The following is a 19,223-nucleotide window of genomic DNA, read 5'->3' on the forward strand; positions in this document are numbered from 1 at the left end:
AAGGATAATTTTTTAATAAAAGGAGATTTTTAAATTCTTAGCTAGGCATGGTGGCATGCAATCCCAGCTACTTGGAAGATTGAGGCCAAAGGATTGCAAATTCAAGGCCAGCCTAGGCAACTTTGTGAGACCCTATCTCACAATGAAAACAAAAAGGGCTGAGGTTGTAGCTTAGTGGAGTAGAGTTCTTTCTCAGTATGTGAAAGACTCTGAAAGAAAAAAAAAATCTGTGGAAGGATTTTAAAAACCTAATAAAATTAGTTAAAACCTAATTAATTAGTCTCAGGAAAAGGAAATTGAAAGGATAAGGCAGAAAAATCCATCCAAGTTTGAGGCTAGCTTCAGCAATTTAAGAGAGGCCCTGTATTTAAAAAAAAAGAGAGAGAGAGAGAGAGAGAAGAAAATCTGGGGATGTAGCTCAGTGGCAGAGTGCCCTTTGGGTTCAATTTCCAGGACCTCCCATCCCCCATTTTTTTTTTTTTTTAAATAAAAATGTTTGTCTCCAGCAGCATTCCCCAGAGTTCACTGTCACAGAAAAACACAAAAGCAGTCTTTGAAACTGGTGCAGGAGCAACTTTGCCAAGAATTAGCTTTTCCCACACGTCCTACCTCCCACTCCATAGCATTGGAACATCAACTCTGTGAAGAAACAAGCCATCCTCTGAGAAGATGACTCACATTTTACAATTTTGAAGTGGTGTGCTTATCATTGTCCTTTGCCTAGATCTGAGAGCTTCTACCTACTAGGTGGCAGAACAAATTCTTTCCTGGACTTAGGCTGCTATAGGGGAGTAATAAAGAAGAATTAATTACCTCTAAGAGGACCTCCACACTATCCACCTGGAGCTCCTGCAGTCCCACTATCTGTACCACATGCTTGCTATCTTCTCTTGCGAAGAGCCTGCAGATGCAAAAATATGGTTGGTATGTTGGCGCTGCTTTAACAGACTTTGTTCTTGTCTCCCCAGAAACAATTCTCCCACTCCCCATTAAGTAGCAGTTTTGCCACTTGGGTGGAATAGAAAACTTCTTCTCCCCAGTCCTACTCTCCTGACCTTAGCCTCAGACTTCCATAATCTGTAATCCCACCCTATAATTCCAGCTACTCCAGAGGCTGAGGCAAGAGGACTGCAAATTTGTGACCAGACTAGGCAACTGAGCAAGACCCTGTCTCAAAATAAAAAATTAAAAGAGACTGGGAGGGCTGGGGATGTGGCTCAAGTGGTAGCATGCTCACCTAGAATGCATGAGGCACTGGGTTTGATTCTCAGCACCACATAATGTAAAATAAAGATATTGTGTCCACCTAAAACTAAAAAATAAGTATTAAAAAAAAAAAGGGACTGGGAATGCAGCTCAGTGGTAGAGCACCCTTAGGTTCAAATCCCTAGTTTAAAAAAAAAAAAAGAAAGAAAGAATAAGCATATAATCCAGACCTATGCCAATCAGTGGATGGTATGGTATATTCTCAGCTATAATGATTGTTGAATGAAAATAAAGTCCTGGTCGGGCATGATGGTGCAAGCCTGTAATCCCAGAGGTTTGGGAGGCTGAGACAGGAGGATTGCGAGTTCAAAGCCAGCCTCAGCAAAAAGCAAAGTGCTAAACAACTCATGGAGACCCTGTCTCTAAATAAGATAGATAGATAGATAGATAGATAGATAGATAGATACATAGATAGACAGACAGATAGATAGATAGAGTCCTGATCTCTTATTAGGTGCCTGGTGGTGAGGTACTCTGCTTCTCTCTCTAAAAGTGAAAGCATATAGTCTTAGGAGCAGTGGCAGACATTTTTTTTCTATAAAGAGAACTAGTTTTAAGATGAAGCAAACACTATAGAAGAGCAGAGAAGCAAACTTGGTCCTTCTAACATCCCCAAGCTGTTGGAGTAAACTAACCCTGAAGTCTACACATCTTCCATGGTAGACAGGAAGAGCTAATGTGAATGCCTCAGACCTGTGAATAAGGTAACAAAAGGTTATGGACTTATGGACTCCATTATCATTAAACCAGATATATCAAGGGCATCAAAGATTCATCAAAGGATATTTTTCCCCTTAATAAGATACCGATTAAGGTGAATAATGGAATTCCACTTTACAGCAAACCCTGTCCCCCATACACCCAAAGAAAGAAAGAAAATGAATGCCTATAATTCCAGCTACTCTGGGGCTGAGGTAGGAGGATCACAAGTCCAATGCCAGTCTTAGCAATTTAGAAAAATCCTGTCTAAAAAATAAAAAGGCTGGGAATGTAGCTCAGTTGGTAGAATGCTTATGAATTCAGTCCTTAGTATCACCAAAATTGCAAACTTTTACAGAAGAATTGGACGAAAACAGTCTTGCCAATGCCCATGATCTCTTGGAAACAAACTACTGAGTAGTCCGCCTTCTGGAATGAAAGAAGGATCTAGTTTTCAGATTCCTCATATATGCTAGACCCAATGTCCTAAGCTAACCCCAGGGAGGTTCTTAGTGGATAATTAAAAATATACTGCTAAATTTTTAAGTCACATAAGCTAGAGTTATATTACTTCACCTTTTATGCAAGGCTCTGAAAACAACATCCTCTACTTTTAGAAATTTGACAATCCTTAATTTTTGTTTTCCAGTTTAAGAATCAGACTTAGCATATAAACCTTGTCAAAGTCCCTGCATTATAAAATATATATATATATATTTTTTTTTTTTAAAAAACAAGATAAAACATAACTATGAAACCAGGAAACAAGACATCAGTAGACCAGAACATTTCCAAAGTCCCATAAGGTAGGAAATAAAAAGATCATATTAAGCCAGACACAGTGGGACACACTGGTAATCCAGCTACTTGGGAGGCTGAAGCAGGAGAATCACAAGTCTAAGGCCAGCCTTGGCAATGTAGGGAGACACTGCCTCATAAAAAGGGCTGGGGATACAGTACCTCTGGGTCTAATCACCAGTACTGAAAAAAAAAAATTATATTGTGGGAGACCAACCTTGCACGTGACTGAGTTACTCCCCGGCTGAGTGTTTTGAGGCATCAGTAGTAGAAAAAGCGGCAGGACTTCCCTGCCCTTCTTGGGTTGGGAGCTTGAGGCAGAGAGCACAAGGAGCCGTCCTGGAGCTTGGTTTAAAGGTAAAATTGTGTGTCTGTGTTTTATTTCTAACTCCCTGAGAATTTCCCTGTGTTTACCGTCTGCGCTGGCCACAGACTAAGTTATATTAGCTAATCAACAGAGATATAAAATCAAACAAACAGGGCTGGGGTTGTGGTTCAGTGGTAGAGCACTTGCCTAGCATGTGTGAGGCACTGGGTTCAATTCTCAGCACCCTATATGAATAAATAAAGGTCCACTGACAACTAAAAAATATTTCAAAAAAAAAAAGGAAAAAAAATAAAACAAACAAAATTACATATAGCTCAAGACATCTGCAGAGTAATAAGTATGATTCTTCCCTAGTAAGCCTCACAGAAGCTTCAAACTTGGGAGTTATTATAATCCCATCCCCCTATCTACAATTAAAGAATGTAAATATACAGGGAAATAATCTGGGCAATTCATTAAAGAATTATTCAGAAAAAGCTAGATATCCTAATTGGCCTTTTGCCCAAAGAAACACATACATACATAAACACGCACGCACACACACACACACACACACAGCACAATAGTGACTTTTATTCTCATGCCAACTCTCTTTAAATAAAATGGGCATTCTGACTAGAAAGGACTTTTAATAGGGGCATTGGGCTTGGAAGAGAAGCCATGATTGAGCTAATACACAGCTTTGACACCAACACAGGTAAAAAAGAAAAGCAACTCTGGCCCAGCGCATCCCCAGAATAGAACCTTTTTATTGGCAGTTGTGTGCCTGGACAGAATTCTAGATACCTACACGTTCTCTCAATTGTGGCATACCCAAAGGCCCCTTTTTTGATGGAGTAGTCCAGAGGACAATAGTCTAAGCCTAATTGCTGGCTTCTTCAGTTGCTCAGTACCCTAGTGGCCCTCTTTGATGAGGGCCTGCCGTATCATGGCCTCCCTATTTGAACAGGAACTGCTTTTCCAGACCTCATTCCACTGCTTGCCTAAAGCACATGAAACTTGAACATCTTTATCGGATACCCTTGCTGGGATTCTAGTCTCATGCTGATTAAGTTTTCCTAGTTTTCCACCATGCTCAGCCTCAACTCACTCCTCCCCACATGCATCAGGTCTGGTTCATTCTGTAATGACAATTCATATCCAGTACCTTTTTCTTCTATTTAGGAGGTCATAAAGCTGTCCACAGTAGATTTCATAAAAGCTGATCCACACAAAGAAATGCCTTCTTGGCTGGGACATTTCTAGTTGCCTGAAGATATCTTTGGCTGCCAGAGCATACAGTCCTGGGTTCTGATGAGTTCCTATCATAGTGTAGGTCTTTCCAGCACCTGTTTGTCCATATGCAAAGCAAGTAGCATTGCCTCTGGGAGAAGAATAATTTGAATCATTTATTCATATTAAAAGAAGTGCTAATTTACATATAGATTTTTAATGACAAGTTAGGTATAAACAGAATCCTATAAACATACAATTCTTTAAGGAAAGAAAGGTTTTATATTATGAAAACATAGCAAAAAATTCTCAAACAAATGTGTTGAGTTTTCTTATAGGAATTTTTTGTGGAAGTGATATAATTATGTAAAACAACTATGGAAGATAAGGAAATGAAGACTTTAAAAAAAATCACTTGATGATGTCAGGCATGGTGTTGCATGCCTATAATCCAGAAAGGAAGAAAAATCAGTGGTTTGGAGGAATAAAAGTTTGAGGCTAACCTTAGCAAGTTAGTGTGGCTCTAAACAACTGAGTGAGGCCTGTCTCAAAATAAAAACACAAAATGGGCTGGGGATGTAGCTTAATGGTAGAGAACTCCTAAGTTCAATCCCTAGTATAGGAAAAAAAAGAAAAAAATCACTTAGTCAACAAGCATTTACTTAGTTCCTACCCCATGGTAGGTGCTTTAGATAATCAAAAGAAGATTTCACCTTATTATTTAGAAAGATGTGGAAAAAGAAGTAATAGAGAATTAAAACAAACATAATAAGTAATAGAAAATCATATAATAAATAGGATAGTAGTGACTACACTCATATGATAATTAAGGAAGTTTGGACAAAGATAAAATCAATGTAAGCAAAGCATCTGAGGAAAGACTCATAGGAGTAGAAAACTGGACTGGACCTTGAAAGCAAGCTGAGAAGGCAGAGAGCCACTACTGTGGAATAGGAACAGTGTGAGCAGACCACAGTAGTAGCATAGATTTGGCATGGCAGACATGTCAAATATTGAAGCAAAAAACTTGGGTTTTGGTCTTTGCCCTGCCGTTAATTAACTACAGGCTTTAGGAAAGGCACTTTACTTCTCTCTGGGTGTGAATTTTCACTTTCACCAGTAAATTTATGGGTTATCTGGTTTCTAAAAATCCCTTCCAGTCCTGATGTCTTTATGATACTAAGTGGGAAAAAAATCGCTATTTTTGCATGTGGGTACCTGTGTGTGCACACATCCTATATGAGAGTGAATAACTATAGAATAAGAGGTAGAAAAGGGAGTTCAGGAGGCCAGATTGCCAATTATAGTATGTTAAAGGAGGAGCTGGAGGCCAAGATTATCTGAGTATTATGGGACCCAGTTATGCAGTGCTAAGTAGTGACTTAACATAATATTGGTATGAAGAGCTATTACAGACTCTTGAACACAAATCATATGGGTTACTGATAAAAGTAGATGCTTGCAAAAGAAATAAAGTCCATGTATTGGGTAAGAATAAGAGGAAGCTAGAGGTGGGCAAAGAGACAAGTTCCCAGAAAGGCACTTGAAGTCAGGTAGAAAATAAAGAATGAAATGAGAAGAGCAAGGAAACCTTGGTGAGAAACAAGAGATGGGAGCTAATCAGATTTAAGCTGTTTCGAACAGAGACCAGTTATTCCTTGTCTTTTGAATCCTGGCTCCCAGAAGCATAGGTAGTTTATTTTTTTATTTATCTTTTTTGGTACTGGGAATTGAACCCAAGGGTGCTTAACTACTGAACCACATCCCCAGTCCTTTTTATTTTTTGAGGCAGGGTCTCACTAAGTTGCTTAGGGCCTTGTTAAGTTGCTGAGGATGGCTTTGAACTCAAGACCCTCCTGCCTCAGCCTCCTGAGTCACTGGGATTACAGGCATGTGCCACCAAGCCTGGCAGCATAGGTAGTTTAAATACACTGGCATGGGACATAGGTACAGTTAGGAAAAGGAATACAGGAAGAAAATCTGAACTTACTCTAGAAGATCCAACAGAATGAGTATCTATCTTCTAAATATTTTAGGGATGATTTTTTTTTAAATAACAAATATGGGTAAGAAAATCTTACTACATTTTACATATTGTATGCACTTAATTTGCAACTATATCTTTTATTACTAAAGTCTTGATGTTCAAATTCAAACTTGTTTTAGAAACTTGCTCTCTCAAAAAGCACTCCCTATCTTTAGTGCATAAGAAATTGAACATGAAAGATATTTGTGCTTTATTAGCCTGCTTAGAAAAAATTTTTTAAATTAAAAACTCTACAAAATAACAATAAAAAGATAACACAAAAAAATGGGCAAATGAAGATATTCAAATGGTCAATATGCACATGAAAAGATGGTCAGTAGTGCTAGGCACTAGAGAAATTCAGATTAGAACCTTGGTAAGATATGATTTCATACCTATAAGATCGACTAAAATAAGAAAGACTGACAATACTGTCATGCAGAAGAAATATCTCCAGAAAGGGTCCCAGGATTTTCTAGAGGAAAGGAGAAATTCAACTCAGGATCAGTGGAGTTATTGGCATTCTTGATGGAAAAGAATTTCAGCAAGAGCCAGACAAAGACATAGACAAAGGATTCTTAGGAGGTAGAGAAACATTCAAGGGAGAATGTGGGCTATCTTGAGAGTAAGATAGTAAAGTAAAGCAGGTCGATGATAACACAAAAACCTGGAGAGAACATTCTGGGTTGATGGAAATGTTCTATGTCTTGTTCAGGTATGAGTATGTATATACAGCAATCAAACCCCATCAAACCTGAATACTATATGTGATTTTTATTGTATGCAAATCATAACTCTACTTTTAAGTTTTTTTTTTTAAATAAGGGCTGGGGATGTAGGCCAGTGATAGAGTGCTTGCATGGCATGAGTAAAAACTTGGGTTTGATTCCCCCAGTCCTGCAAAATAAATACATAAATAAAAATTATAAAATTAAAAGTAAAAATTATCCAGAATTAGTGATTCTATCAGGTTATTTGGCATTTTCCTCTAGTACACACCTACATTTTAAATATATAACAGGCTCCTACTAACTTTTTTTGTCCAATTTAATGCCTGTTCTCCTCCCCGTCATTAATGTTTACTAAGTGTGAATAACAATTTCAAATAAATACATCTATGAGAAGTTGATAAATGATATTTACTTATCTATCCTACTCTGATGAAAAAAATCAACTGAACTGTAGCCAGAATACATAGGTGTTTCTATTATCAAAACACTTAAGTCTTTGAATTATGAAGACTTTGATAAAATTAAGTTGTTTACAGATTGTTAAGAGACAATATCATGGGTGTAAAAGGAAATTCTGCTGCAAATTTCTGAATGCTTGGTAAATCCTATAAATTGAGACAGTGTACTCTTCTAGAATCTGAACTCATTAGATCAAAACACAGAATTCATGTTCCAGTCAAAAGAAGTGAAAAGCATAAATGATATTTGTACAGAAATATGACTTATGGAAAATAGAAAACAAAAAGCAAGAAAAGCAAATAATTTTTCTCACCCATTGAAAATATGCTGAATGAGTGGGTAAGTAGTCTTCATGTATACATCTCCATTGGTACATGCCTCACCAAAGACTTCATCAAAATAAAACACATGCTGAAAAATAAATTTGATTTTTTAAAAAAACAGACATTTTCTGTAATTTCTTATTTATTTTTTAGTTGTTGATGGACCTTTATTTTATCTATTTATACACAGTGCTGAGAATCAAACCCTGTGCCTCACACATGCTAAGCAAGCATTCTACCACTGAGCTACAACTCCAGCCCCTGGAATTTCTTAACTACTATTCTAGTTAACACATAATAAAGGTCTAAATATATTTTTAAATAATAGTAACTGACCATGACAAACTCAAGTAAATAAACAATAACTGTTAAATGACAGTGCTTTTTTTTTAACTTGAGATCTCTGTAGCCATGTTCTAACAATGTAAAAATCTAAGACATACAATTTCTGCTATCACTTAGATAAGTAAATCAATGAATGAAAATGAGTGAGCCAATCAATCGTCTTTAGGTCTGGGAGAGTAATTGAATTCTATAGGGGATTATACTTATAGTCGGTTAAGGCCAGTATATTTGAAAATTTGGGGAAATTCTAGGGAAGATTTCCATTCTGTAGGTTATAAAACTTAAATTTTAGTTCCATAAACATTTATTGTTCAACTGGTAGAATGCATACTGCAGTAGGCAGATGAAGGAACCCAAAGATATAGACCACCTCCTAAAGATGTTCTTTAACACAAACATACAAATGACTATAAGGCAGCAGAAACTTAAAAGAAAGTATGTGTGGAAGTCAATGGAAAAAGACATGGTCTCTCTGACTGGGAAAGATATTATGAAAAAAGACTGTATGAGACTATACCATGCAGGGGAAGAGGAATTTGAGAGGTGGAGATGGAGAGAAATTAGGGGAAGTAGGAGCAAAGATTCAAAGCAGGAAAGTTGAAGAATTAACTGTTAATCAATTTTTTAAAGAACAGCAAGAGGGCTGGGGATGTGGCTCAAGCGGTAGCGCGCTCGCCTGGCATGCGTGCGGCCCGGGTTCGATCCTCAGCACCACATACCAACAAAGATGTTGTGTCTGCCGAGAACTAAAAAATAAATGTTAAAAATTCTCTCTCTCTCTCTCTCTCCTCTCTCACTCTCTCTAAAAAAAAATAAATAAATAAAGAACAGCAAGAATCCAAGGAGTCTGAAAAATAGGACCTTTATAAGGAGGAAAGTAAGACAAGGAAACAGAGTTATGACTATGTCATAGAGGTCTTGGAATACTAGCTTTAAAGGAGTTGACAGAATGCTCATATTCAATTCAGTAAATGGGGGAGACAATAAAAAATGTAACAAAGGAGAACGATAATCTGAGTTATTTCTTTTTTTTTTTTTTAAGAGAGAGTGAGAGAGGGGAGAGAGAGAGAGAGAGAGAATTTTTAATATTCATTTTTTAGTTCTCGGCGGACACAACATCTTTGTTGGTATGTGGTGCTGAGGATCGAACCCGGGCCGCATGCATGCCAGGCGAGCGCGCTACCGCTTGAGCCACATCCCCAGCCCAATCTGAGTTATTTCACTGAAAGATTAATTTGGCTTTACAATATGAATGGACTGGGAAAAGGAACTCTAGTAATAATTCAGTGGTGCCGGTGTGGGGGTATATGCCTGTAATCCCAGTGATTTCAGAAGGCTGAGGCAGGAGGTTTGCAAGTTTGAGGCCAGCCTCAGCAATTAGCAAGGCCCTAAGTAACTTAGTGAGACCCTTCTCAAATAAAAAATAAAAAGGGCTGGGTATATAGCGCTGTGGAAAAGCCTCCCACACCACCCTGAGTTCAGTTCCCAGCACCATAAATAAAACAAATCAAAACAATTCAGTTGTAAGTTAGGAAGGATCTAAATTAGATGATGATAATGGAAATAAGGAGATGAAAACCTGGCAACTGACTGGATATGGGGAGAGAAAGGGTTCTAAGATGTTTTGAGTAAAAAAATCATGGTAATTTGGAAAAGGAAAGATGGGAAGCTCTGTTACATTGAGTCTGGAAAGCATTAATTCAGCAGCTGTAATTATTTGCATAATTTATCAGCTTACCATATTAGCAACCCAACTATATCTGAGTTAGAAATGCTAATAAATTCCAGGCTCACTGTAGTATGAGAGCCCATACACAATGAATGAGTGATAAGGCCCTACCTTCTGCTAACTTTTGATATAGCTCTAAATATCCAGTTAAGAAAAAAATTGTATGGGCAGATCCAGAAAACTGGACTTGGGCTATTTAATGTGGGTCACTCTATCCCATATTCAATTGCTTTGTGTACCATTATATTACATAGAAAGCTTGTTAGATCATTTAAGAAGAAACTGGCACCACAAAATCAAGTTTATCAATTAGAAAATAATTCCAAAAGTCAGGTGGTAAGAGAAAAATGAATCTGTGAAGAATGATAAAAAGATCTGTGAACTTTTAGTCTTTTGAAGGATGTGATGAGATTTTTAAAATGCTAAGCTGTTAACAACTATTAAAGCGGGGTGGTAGGTACACAGGGTTCATTATACTTTTGAATAAGCTTTAAAAGATCAATAATAAATTTAAATATATTTGTAAAATCTGGCTTTAATGAACATTATTTATACCTGACTCAATAAAAATCACAACCAAATGTATGAATACTTTTGTTTCCTTTTATTTCACTGAGAATATGGAAATTCTTCCTCTCCCTCAATAAATGCTCATGAATAACTTTAGCTTTTGATAGAGTACCTAACAAAGTCTTTATTAACAGAATCAATATCTTGCCTTTCATAGGATTTATTTCTCCCCTCCTCTCCCTGCTTTCAAGAGGAGATATGTGTGTGTGTATGATGTGTGCATAAATAGGATTTAAATGTTGGTTTTTCTAATACTTTTGTAAACATTCTTCATGAAAGATGTGTAAATATGAAAGTTCATGAAGAATGTATACTACTGTAGTTAACATAAATATATATATATATATATATATATATACACAATTCATATTGTTTTCTTGTCTACATTTGTGTTGATATTATAAAAGGTAATCATTAAATCAGATAGTACAACTACATGTATATGATCATATTTACTAAGCAACAAGATTTGAAAAGATACCATATTTAATTAGATGCACAAACCTTTTGCTTTAATCCCTGAATAAGTTAAAAAATAAAACAAACAATCTAGAATCAATATTTATTTAGCACTACATTTGTTATAAACCTCCCTTTTCTTCACTCTTTGAGGAAAGAAAAGAGAAAAATAAAGTCCTTCCAATATTTTTATATTACAGCATTGACAGGTAAGAACTTTGACCTATGAAAGCAAAGGTCCAAAGTTCAAACAGCAGAGAAAATGCCATAGAAACTAAGGGTATTCAATAAATATTGATCAATGGCAATGACAAAAAAGTAAGGTTATTGTGTTTGGGGATAATGGAAAAATACTAAGATAAGATGATGCCTCCTTAAGGGAATTACTGTGACTGAAGCATCATTAAGGAAATCTTGGGTAGATGGTGATTGGTTAGAGTTATTACTATGGCTATGAGTAGCTACGGAACTAGATAGCATTACCACAAATTGGTCATTTAGACCATCTTCAAAATAAATACCTCCCACTGAAACCTAATAGACTGTGCATTGATCAGCAATCGATAAGACTGTTAAAGTGATTGGGTTGATTGTACAGTGGCCTAGTAATTTATTGCCCATAGAAAGAATTGGTGGAATAAGCTGAATGTCACTGTAAAACCAATTTTGGTTACCAAAGAAAAAGAAGAACAAAGCAAGTTTGAAAGAAGAAGAGAGTCTTAACAACTTGACTTCAGTGTTAAGATTTTTCCCAGTAGAAATAAGATCTCAGCTGACTAAGGTGAACTGCTAGCACATCAGATAACTCACCACTTTTTTTCCCCTCTCCCAAGTCACTGGGTTTTGAGATAAGAGTGATAAAGGAAGAGAGAATGAAAATAATACAAATGTTTAAGGAGAACTTAACTCTGAATTCCAAAATCTTAACATTTAGCAGATTATCTATTCTCTGTTTTAGATTATTCACAATTGTTTCACAAATTTAAAAGTACCAAAAGTTTGATTTCTTCCATCTATGGAGTTGGTTGATTCCGTATGAGAATGAAGAGTTACTATAAGGATACCTATTAGCTTGGAATAAAGTTCCATTCAATACCAAACTCTCTTCATAATCATTTTGGCAGGGAACATTTTTTTATGTGTCTGAGCTAATAGTGCTTTATTTAAACCCTTATGTTAGATTTGAAAACATATTCCTGGATTATATTTATTCATTGCAATCACCCTACATACAGTAGCCTTCTGAGAGTTCAATTTCCACCAATTAAGTCTAAGTTCAAGACAGTTGGGAACCAAAATAAGAATTTGGTTGGCAATCTAGTGCCTTGTAATTTAAAAAGATACTGCTCATCATTAAACTCACAATCAGGAGAGTAGATTCACACTGCAAGATGTAGGCAAGAGGGGCTGGGATTATAGCTCAGTGACGGAGCACTTGTCTATCATGTGTGAGGCACTGGGTTTGATCCTTAGCACCACATAAAAATGAAATAAACAAAGGCATGCTGCCCAACTACAAAAAAAAAAAAAAAAATGCAGGCAAGAATAGAGATCAACTAAGTGACCATCCCATAATCACCCTGGGGCTTAAATAAGTTCAGTGACTGGTACTATGCACAATCACTCATTTAAATTCTTTTTACCCTCTCCTACCTCCCTTTTTGCTAAATACATATAATAAAAAGCATGTAAAGTATGTTAAAATATGTATGATGTAGCTCCATTGCACAAGAGTAGAAGAATTACATTTTTGTATACCCTGTTACACCATATTTTTAAAAATTGAAGGTCCAAAGTATCAATGATTTAATGAAATTTCACACCAAGAACAAATATCAACACTGAAACAGAACTGGATTTTACAATTTGTATGCATTCCACTCAAACAAAAAGCAGAGAATTGACATACTTGATAATATAAGTTCCAGACACAAAAGGAAAAAAATCATACCTGCAAAATATATTGTGTGAGGTCAAGTGCTTCTTTCTTCTCATGTACAAGCAGAGTTTCTTTGTCTTCTACAATAATAATATTAATTTCTCCACGACGTACTTCTTTTATACTCAGTGGGCGTTTTCGAACACAGACTCTGATTTTTTCCACCTCAGTCCAAGGATTCTCTTTCTCTAAGGTGTTCTGTCTGATACATGGTTTATAAATATATTTTAATTTTTAATAATAGGATAAGGCTGCTTAAGAGGTAAAAACATAAGTACATTTTGTTGTATACTGGGCATAATATATTTTTTAAATTACAAAGTGTCTAAAATAACAAAATTCTTTTATTAACAATCCTCATTATTTTCATCTCTATCCCTATTCCACCTACTTCTTGCTCCACAAAAACAAACCAAATAAAACCCCTCAAAAAAAACCAAAACCCTAAAAATTATTTTAGCTGGTTTTTAGATGTGGTCTCCTAACAGTTTATGCTATTTTTTAAATTAAATTATTTATTTATTCTAATTTGTTATACATGACGGCAGAAGGCAATTCATTTATATTATACATATAGAGCACAATTTTTCAAGTCACAATTAAGATTGTATACCTATGCTCTCTCTTTATGTCCCCACAACTCAGGATGATGAATTCTCAAAATCTAATGCAATATGCTGCCACCAATCCTCCAAGGTTTTTACAAAACCCAAACTTATGTTTCTTGCTTCCTTTTAAGCCAATTATTCTTGTGTGTTTACCATTTTCTCGATCACTAATCTAAATTATTTTTTAACCTTACAAGGGTTTACTAAATTCCTTGAAGTAGGTGGTCGATTTCAATGTACTCTTTCTCTGGTTCCTTGTATATATATTCTGCCCTGCTCTATGTTCCATTTTTTAACTTTGTTCTTTTTGTTCCATCCTGATATGGATTTATTGGTTTGTTAGAATTATATATTTCTTCTTCCCAAGACAATTTTATGATTGGTCCTGTCTACCACTAATTCAAACTTTAATTCAAATGCATTCCTTCACTAGCTTCATACTCAACACTCAATATCTGAAGCAATATTCTATGAGTTAGGAATACAAAATTTATCAGGTTCACTTGCTGAGTCTCATCATGGTGCATATTATCTAAGAATATCCACTTACTTGTATAAAAACTAGGTAACAAGAAAATTGTATGTGTGTTTGCAGGTACTGCGGATTTGAACATGCTAGGTGAGTGTTGTACTACTGAGCTATACCCAAGCCCTTTAAAGAATTTTTTTTTTTTTTTTAAATTTTGAGTCAGGATCTCACTAAGTTGCCCAGGAAGCCTTCCAACTTGTGATCAGGGTTTTTGAAAACAAATGTTTTTACCAGGTTCAATCCCTTTGGTCCATGTACTAAGAATGCCTTAGCAAGACAAATTATTTGTTCCTTTACACTTTAGAATTTTTTGATAGTCCCTAAAACACCTGTCATAATACATTTTACACAAGATACTAATGCTATGTAATTTTTTCATATCAATTCTGATTTTCTGAACCCTCCAATTGGTTAGAATTTTTTTTTTTTTTTGGCCAGGATCTCAACTGGTAAAACAAAATTGTAAATAAAAATTCTAGCATAATTCATAAGACATTACTTTTTAAACTTCTTTTAAAGAATGCTTTTGATTTCCAACCAAGATATAGGAGAATTTTAAAAAGCATTAATTTGTGCTGAGGACATAGCACAGTGGTAGAGGGTTTGTCTAGCATTTGCAAGGCCCTGGGTTCGAGCCCCAGTACTTTTGGGGTAGGATGAGGAGGTGAAGCAACATGATTTTGAGATAAGTATGGGAAATATTTATTTATTTTGGATACCAGGAATTGAAGCCAGGGGCCCTCAACCACTGAGCCACATCCCAAGCCCTTTTATTATTTTTTATTTTGAGACAGGATCTTGCTGAGTTGCTAAGGCTGGCTTTGAACTTGCGATCCTCCTACCTCAGCCTCCAAAGCCACTGGGATTGCAGGCATGTGCCCACTGTGCCTGGCTTCAAGTATGGGAAAATCTTGATAATTATTAAAAACAGATAATAGGCATGTGGGGGATTCATTGTTCTATTCGCTCTTCTTTTGCATATGTTTAATTTTTCACAAGAAAAAATAAAATTTTAACATCATTTTAGCATCATTGAAGATTTTGGGGTCAAAATCTCTAGCTGTTGTTGAGTATTAATAACCTAATCAGATGAAGCTAATCAAAGACTAAAAATGTTTAGCCTTTTTAAAACTGTACAGGAACTCTAGGACAAGTCATGCAGACAAAAGGTCTACGGTTTTAAGTTCAAAGGGCAAAAAGGAATACATTCTTCTCCTAAAAGGCACTGGTTTTAAATTCTGATCTTCCTTAGGGGGAGTAAATGATCTATTTGACATGAAAAGAATTAAGACAGGGGCTGGGGTTATGGCTCAGCAGTAGAGCGCTCACCTAGCACATGTGAGGTGCTGGGTTCCATCCTCATCACCATAAATAAATAAATAAATAAATAAATAAAATGTATTGTGTCCAACTACAACTAAAAAAAATATTTAAGAGTTAAGACAATCGAAGTTAGGTATATTCAAGATCTGGTTTTCTTGTTTCATTTTGTTTTGGTTTTTATACCAGAGATGGAACCCAGGGGCACTTAAACACTGAGACATATACTCAGCCCTTTTTTAAGTTTTTGAGATAGGATCCAGTAAGTTACTTAGGACCTCGATAAGTTGCTAAAGCTGGCTTTGAACTTTCTATCCCCCTGTCTCAGCCTCCCAACTGTTGGAATTAAAGGCATGCACCAGCAGGCTCAGCTCAAGATCTTAAATAAGTCAGTGCAATCGATTTCCTAATTTTTTTAGACTTTCACTAAAATTCCAAGCCAGGCAATTTATTTTGAACTTCTGAAATATCTGAAAAGCAAAAACCTGATTTTTTTTTGGGGGGGGGGGCGGGCGTACCGGGGATTGAACTCAGGGATACTTGACTACTGAGCCACAACCCCAACCCTATTTTGCATTTTATTTAGAGACAGAGTTTCACTGAGTTGATTAGTGCTTTGCAGTTACTGAGGCTGGCTTTGAACTCGAAATTCTCCTGTCTCAGCCTCCCAAGCCACTGGGATTACAGGGATGTACTACCACACCCAGCCAAAAACCTGATTTAGGTAACAAAAGAGAATGCTTTGGATAGAATGACTCCCTATTAGTAAGACTCCCTATTAGTAATAAGGTGGTTTTTCAGTGTGCTAGAATCCTGATTACTATCTAGGGTCTGGGTGAGAAGATAATATTGATGGTTACTGAGGAAATACTTTCTTACCTTCAGTTTTCTAATATAATTCCCATTCACCTTGTCTCCTGAGAATCTTTGAGCCCCTAGATATCCTAATTATATCTAGAGTCAGGCCAAGCAGATAGTACTTATTATTTGTCAAATAAATGTAATGGCAATATTTAAACTAAAATATGCATTCTATCTTTGATTGTATTAACTAATGCAAAGTATTATTCTTATTAACAAATAATTTAAATTTAGATTGTTGTGTATTATTCAATAAAAGACAAGTTGCTGAGGCTGGCCTCAAACTTGCAATCCTCCTGCTTCAGCCTGCCAAGTAGGTGGGATTACAGGCATGTGTCATCACATCTGATACAGCATTTTTTTTTTTTTTTTAAAGAAAACATGCTTAAGAAAGAATTTTGTGGGCTGGGACTGTGGCTCAGTGGTAGCACACTTGCCTGGCATGTGTGAGGCACTCAGTTCGGTTCTCAGCACCATATATAAATAAATAAAATAAAGATCTATCAACAACTAAGAAAAAAATTTTTTTAAAAAAGATAGAATTTTGTGCTGGGTGCGGTGCTGCATGCTTGTAATCCCAGCAGCTTTGGAGGCTGAGGCAGGTGGATTGCAAGATCAAAGCTAGCCCCACCAAGTTAGTGAGGACTTAAAGCAATTTAACGAAAACTTGTCTCTAAATAAAAAATTTATTTTAAAAAGGCTGGGGATGTGGCTCAGTGGTTAAAGGGTCCCTGCATTCAATCCCTGGTACAAAAAAAAAAAAAAAAAAAAAAAAAGAATGAATTTTGTTTTCCTATAATTCAACATATCATTTAAAAAAAAAATTGAACTCAGGGGACTGACCACTAAGCCACATCCTCATCCCTATTTTGTTTTTTATTTAGAGTGAGGGTCTCACTGAGTTACTTAGTGCAGCACTTTTGCTGGGGATGGCTTTGAACTCACGATCTTCCTGCCTCAGCCTCCCAAGCCACTGGGATTATAGGCATGCGCCACCTCACCACATATTATTTTTAAAACAAAACAAGAATATAATTTTTCTAAAGAACACATTTTCTATTATATCATTCTTTTTTAAAAAATTTATTTTAGAGTTGATGGACCTTTATTTTATTCACTTATTTATATATGGTGCTAAGAATTGAACCCAGTGCCTCACACATGTGAGGCAAGCACTCTACCGATGAGCCACAACTCCAGCCCCTATATCATTCTTAATATTAGGGATTTCTCAATATTTCACCTCTTAGGGACCGTATTTTAACTTGAAACATTAGGTGAAAATAACATTATTATCTGGACTTAATAACTAATCTCCCCCAAAAGTGTCTTACTCTTTGTAATCACTAAAATTTTCAGAAATGGACCCACAATAAAAAGCACTCAAAATCAGGATCACAGACTGAGGATGTAGTTCATTGATAAAAGTGCTTCCTAGCATGGTCAAGGCCCTGGGCTCAAGACCCAGCACCACAAAAAAAAAAAAAAAAAAAAAAAAAAAAAAATCAGGATATTTCAATGTGTGCAGATGAACTAACTGCTCCAAAGACCTACTTAATTTTTTGTTCTTTATTTTTAACTAAGCTATAAGTTTCCTGGTTGGTTTAAGTGAATTTGATACCCTAAAAAAATCGTATGAGTTGTATAATGTTTTTCCTATTGAAGAAGGCCAGTTAACTATTTTTACTTTCATAGATGCACTAGACGCATCATGTTATGTTATAATAATGAAAATAGGTCTGCTAGAAGAATAACAACAGATACTGGCACATGAACAATATCTTTCTCCCATCCAGAAAGTTCCAATTCCTCATTAATTTCCTCTCATCCAGATATTTCTATTATTGATGCAAAAGCTGTTCACTTATCACTTTTATGTGACATTCATCTGTTGTAAATAAAAAGTAGTTGCTTTCCTTTGGCCAAGGAGAGACTTTCCCTTGCCTGAGCTACCTTCCCTTAAAAAAAAAAAAAAAAAAAAAAAAAAAAAAGAAAGGAAAAAGCAATTTATTACCTGATACAAGAACGAGGGATTCCATAGTTATACCCTGAAACATGAGAGACTCTTTGAATAATGGGAATATCACAATTTCCCAGTATTGGAGAAAAGAAATTTGATGAAAAGAGTGAAGTGTTAGTTTCTGTTTGCACACAGGAATCAGCAGTTGTGGCATTCAGAGTTCTTGCTTTTGCGTGGTACTGGTAATCATCTGATAGCATGTGATCTAGCACTTTTAGGTAAGTGGACTTCTGTTCATTTCCAGAAGAATCTGACATATTGCACATTTTAAACTCATTGTTGCTGGCAGTTCTGTTTTTGTTGTCAGCAGGAGAATCAAAATGTAGTTGTCTACGAGGGCCAGATCTGAATTCCTGAGACTTGATATACAGGCTGCTTGTCTGAAGAGGATGCTCTGGGCTACTGACTGCTTTATCTTCTTCCTGCATAATCTTAATAATTTTGATAAGCTGGAAAAGACGTTTACGGTCATTCATGTCATGCACTCCCAATTTGGAGTAGTCCTTCATTGTGACCTTGGCTAATTCATCTATTTTCTGAAGGCCAAGGGCAGTAAAATGAGGATAATACTGTGCAAGTTCAGCTTCACAAAGACATTCATATAACCAGGATGCCATTTTTGTGAAGATTTTTAAATTCTAAAGAAAAAGAGAAAAAAAGTCTTTCACTTAAAATAGAATACATGTAGTACAATTATTCCTTTAAAAAATAAAACTTGAAAAAAAACATGAAGAAAAATGTCATATTTTCTCAATTTTATTTATTTATCTACATATTTATTCATTTATTTATTCAGCAGTACTAGGAATTGAACACAAAAGCATTCTACCACTGAGCTACATCCCAGCCCTTTCTATTTTTTGAGATAAAGTATTCTCACTAAATTGCCCAGGTTGTCCCTGAATTTGCAATCCTCCTGCCTCACCCACCTGAGTCACTGGGATTACAGGCATGTACCACTATGCCTGGCTCTTAAGTTTTTCATAGATATATATTTCTTC

At 35.9% G+C, this 19,223-nt stretch overlaps 1 protein-coding gene across 1 annotated transcript in view; it reads right to left on the reverse strand.

Annotated features, from left to right (window-relative positions):
* Positions 1-18,839, reverse strand: part of Kif24 (kinesin family member 24) — a 41,992-nt gene extending 23,153 nt beyond the window's left edge. Inside the window, exons 1-5 of the mRNA XM_026387958.2 lie at positions 18,217-18,839; positions 12,897-13,086; positions 7,833-7,930; positions 4,239-4,454; positions 814-901 (exon numbers count right to left, since the gene is read on the reverse strand). Coding sequence (XP_026243743.2) covers positions 814-901; positions 4,239-4,454; positions 7,833-7,930; positions 12,897-13,086; positions 18,217-18,839 — 1,215 coding nt within the window. The remainder of the gene's footprint in view (positions 1-813; positions 902-4,238; positions 4,455-7,832; positions 7,931-12,896; positions 13,087-18,216) is intronic.
* Between the last annotated feature and the right edge of the window lie 384 nt (positions 18,840-19,223).

Source organism: Urocitellus parryii, chromosome 4 (genome assembly GCF_045843805.1).
Source record: "Urocitellus parryii isolate mUroPar1 chromosome 4, mUroPar1.hap1, whole genome shotgun sequence".
Classification (NCBI taxonomy): Eukaryota; Metazoa; Chordata; class Mammalia; order Rodentia; family Sciuridae; genus Urocitellus; species Urocitellus parryii.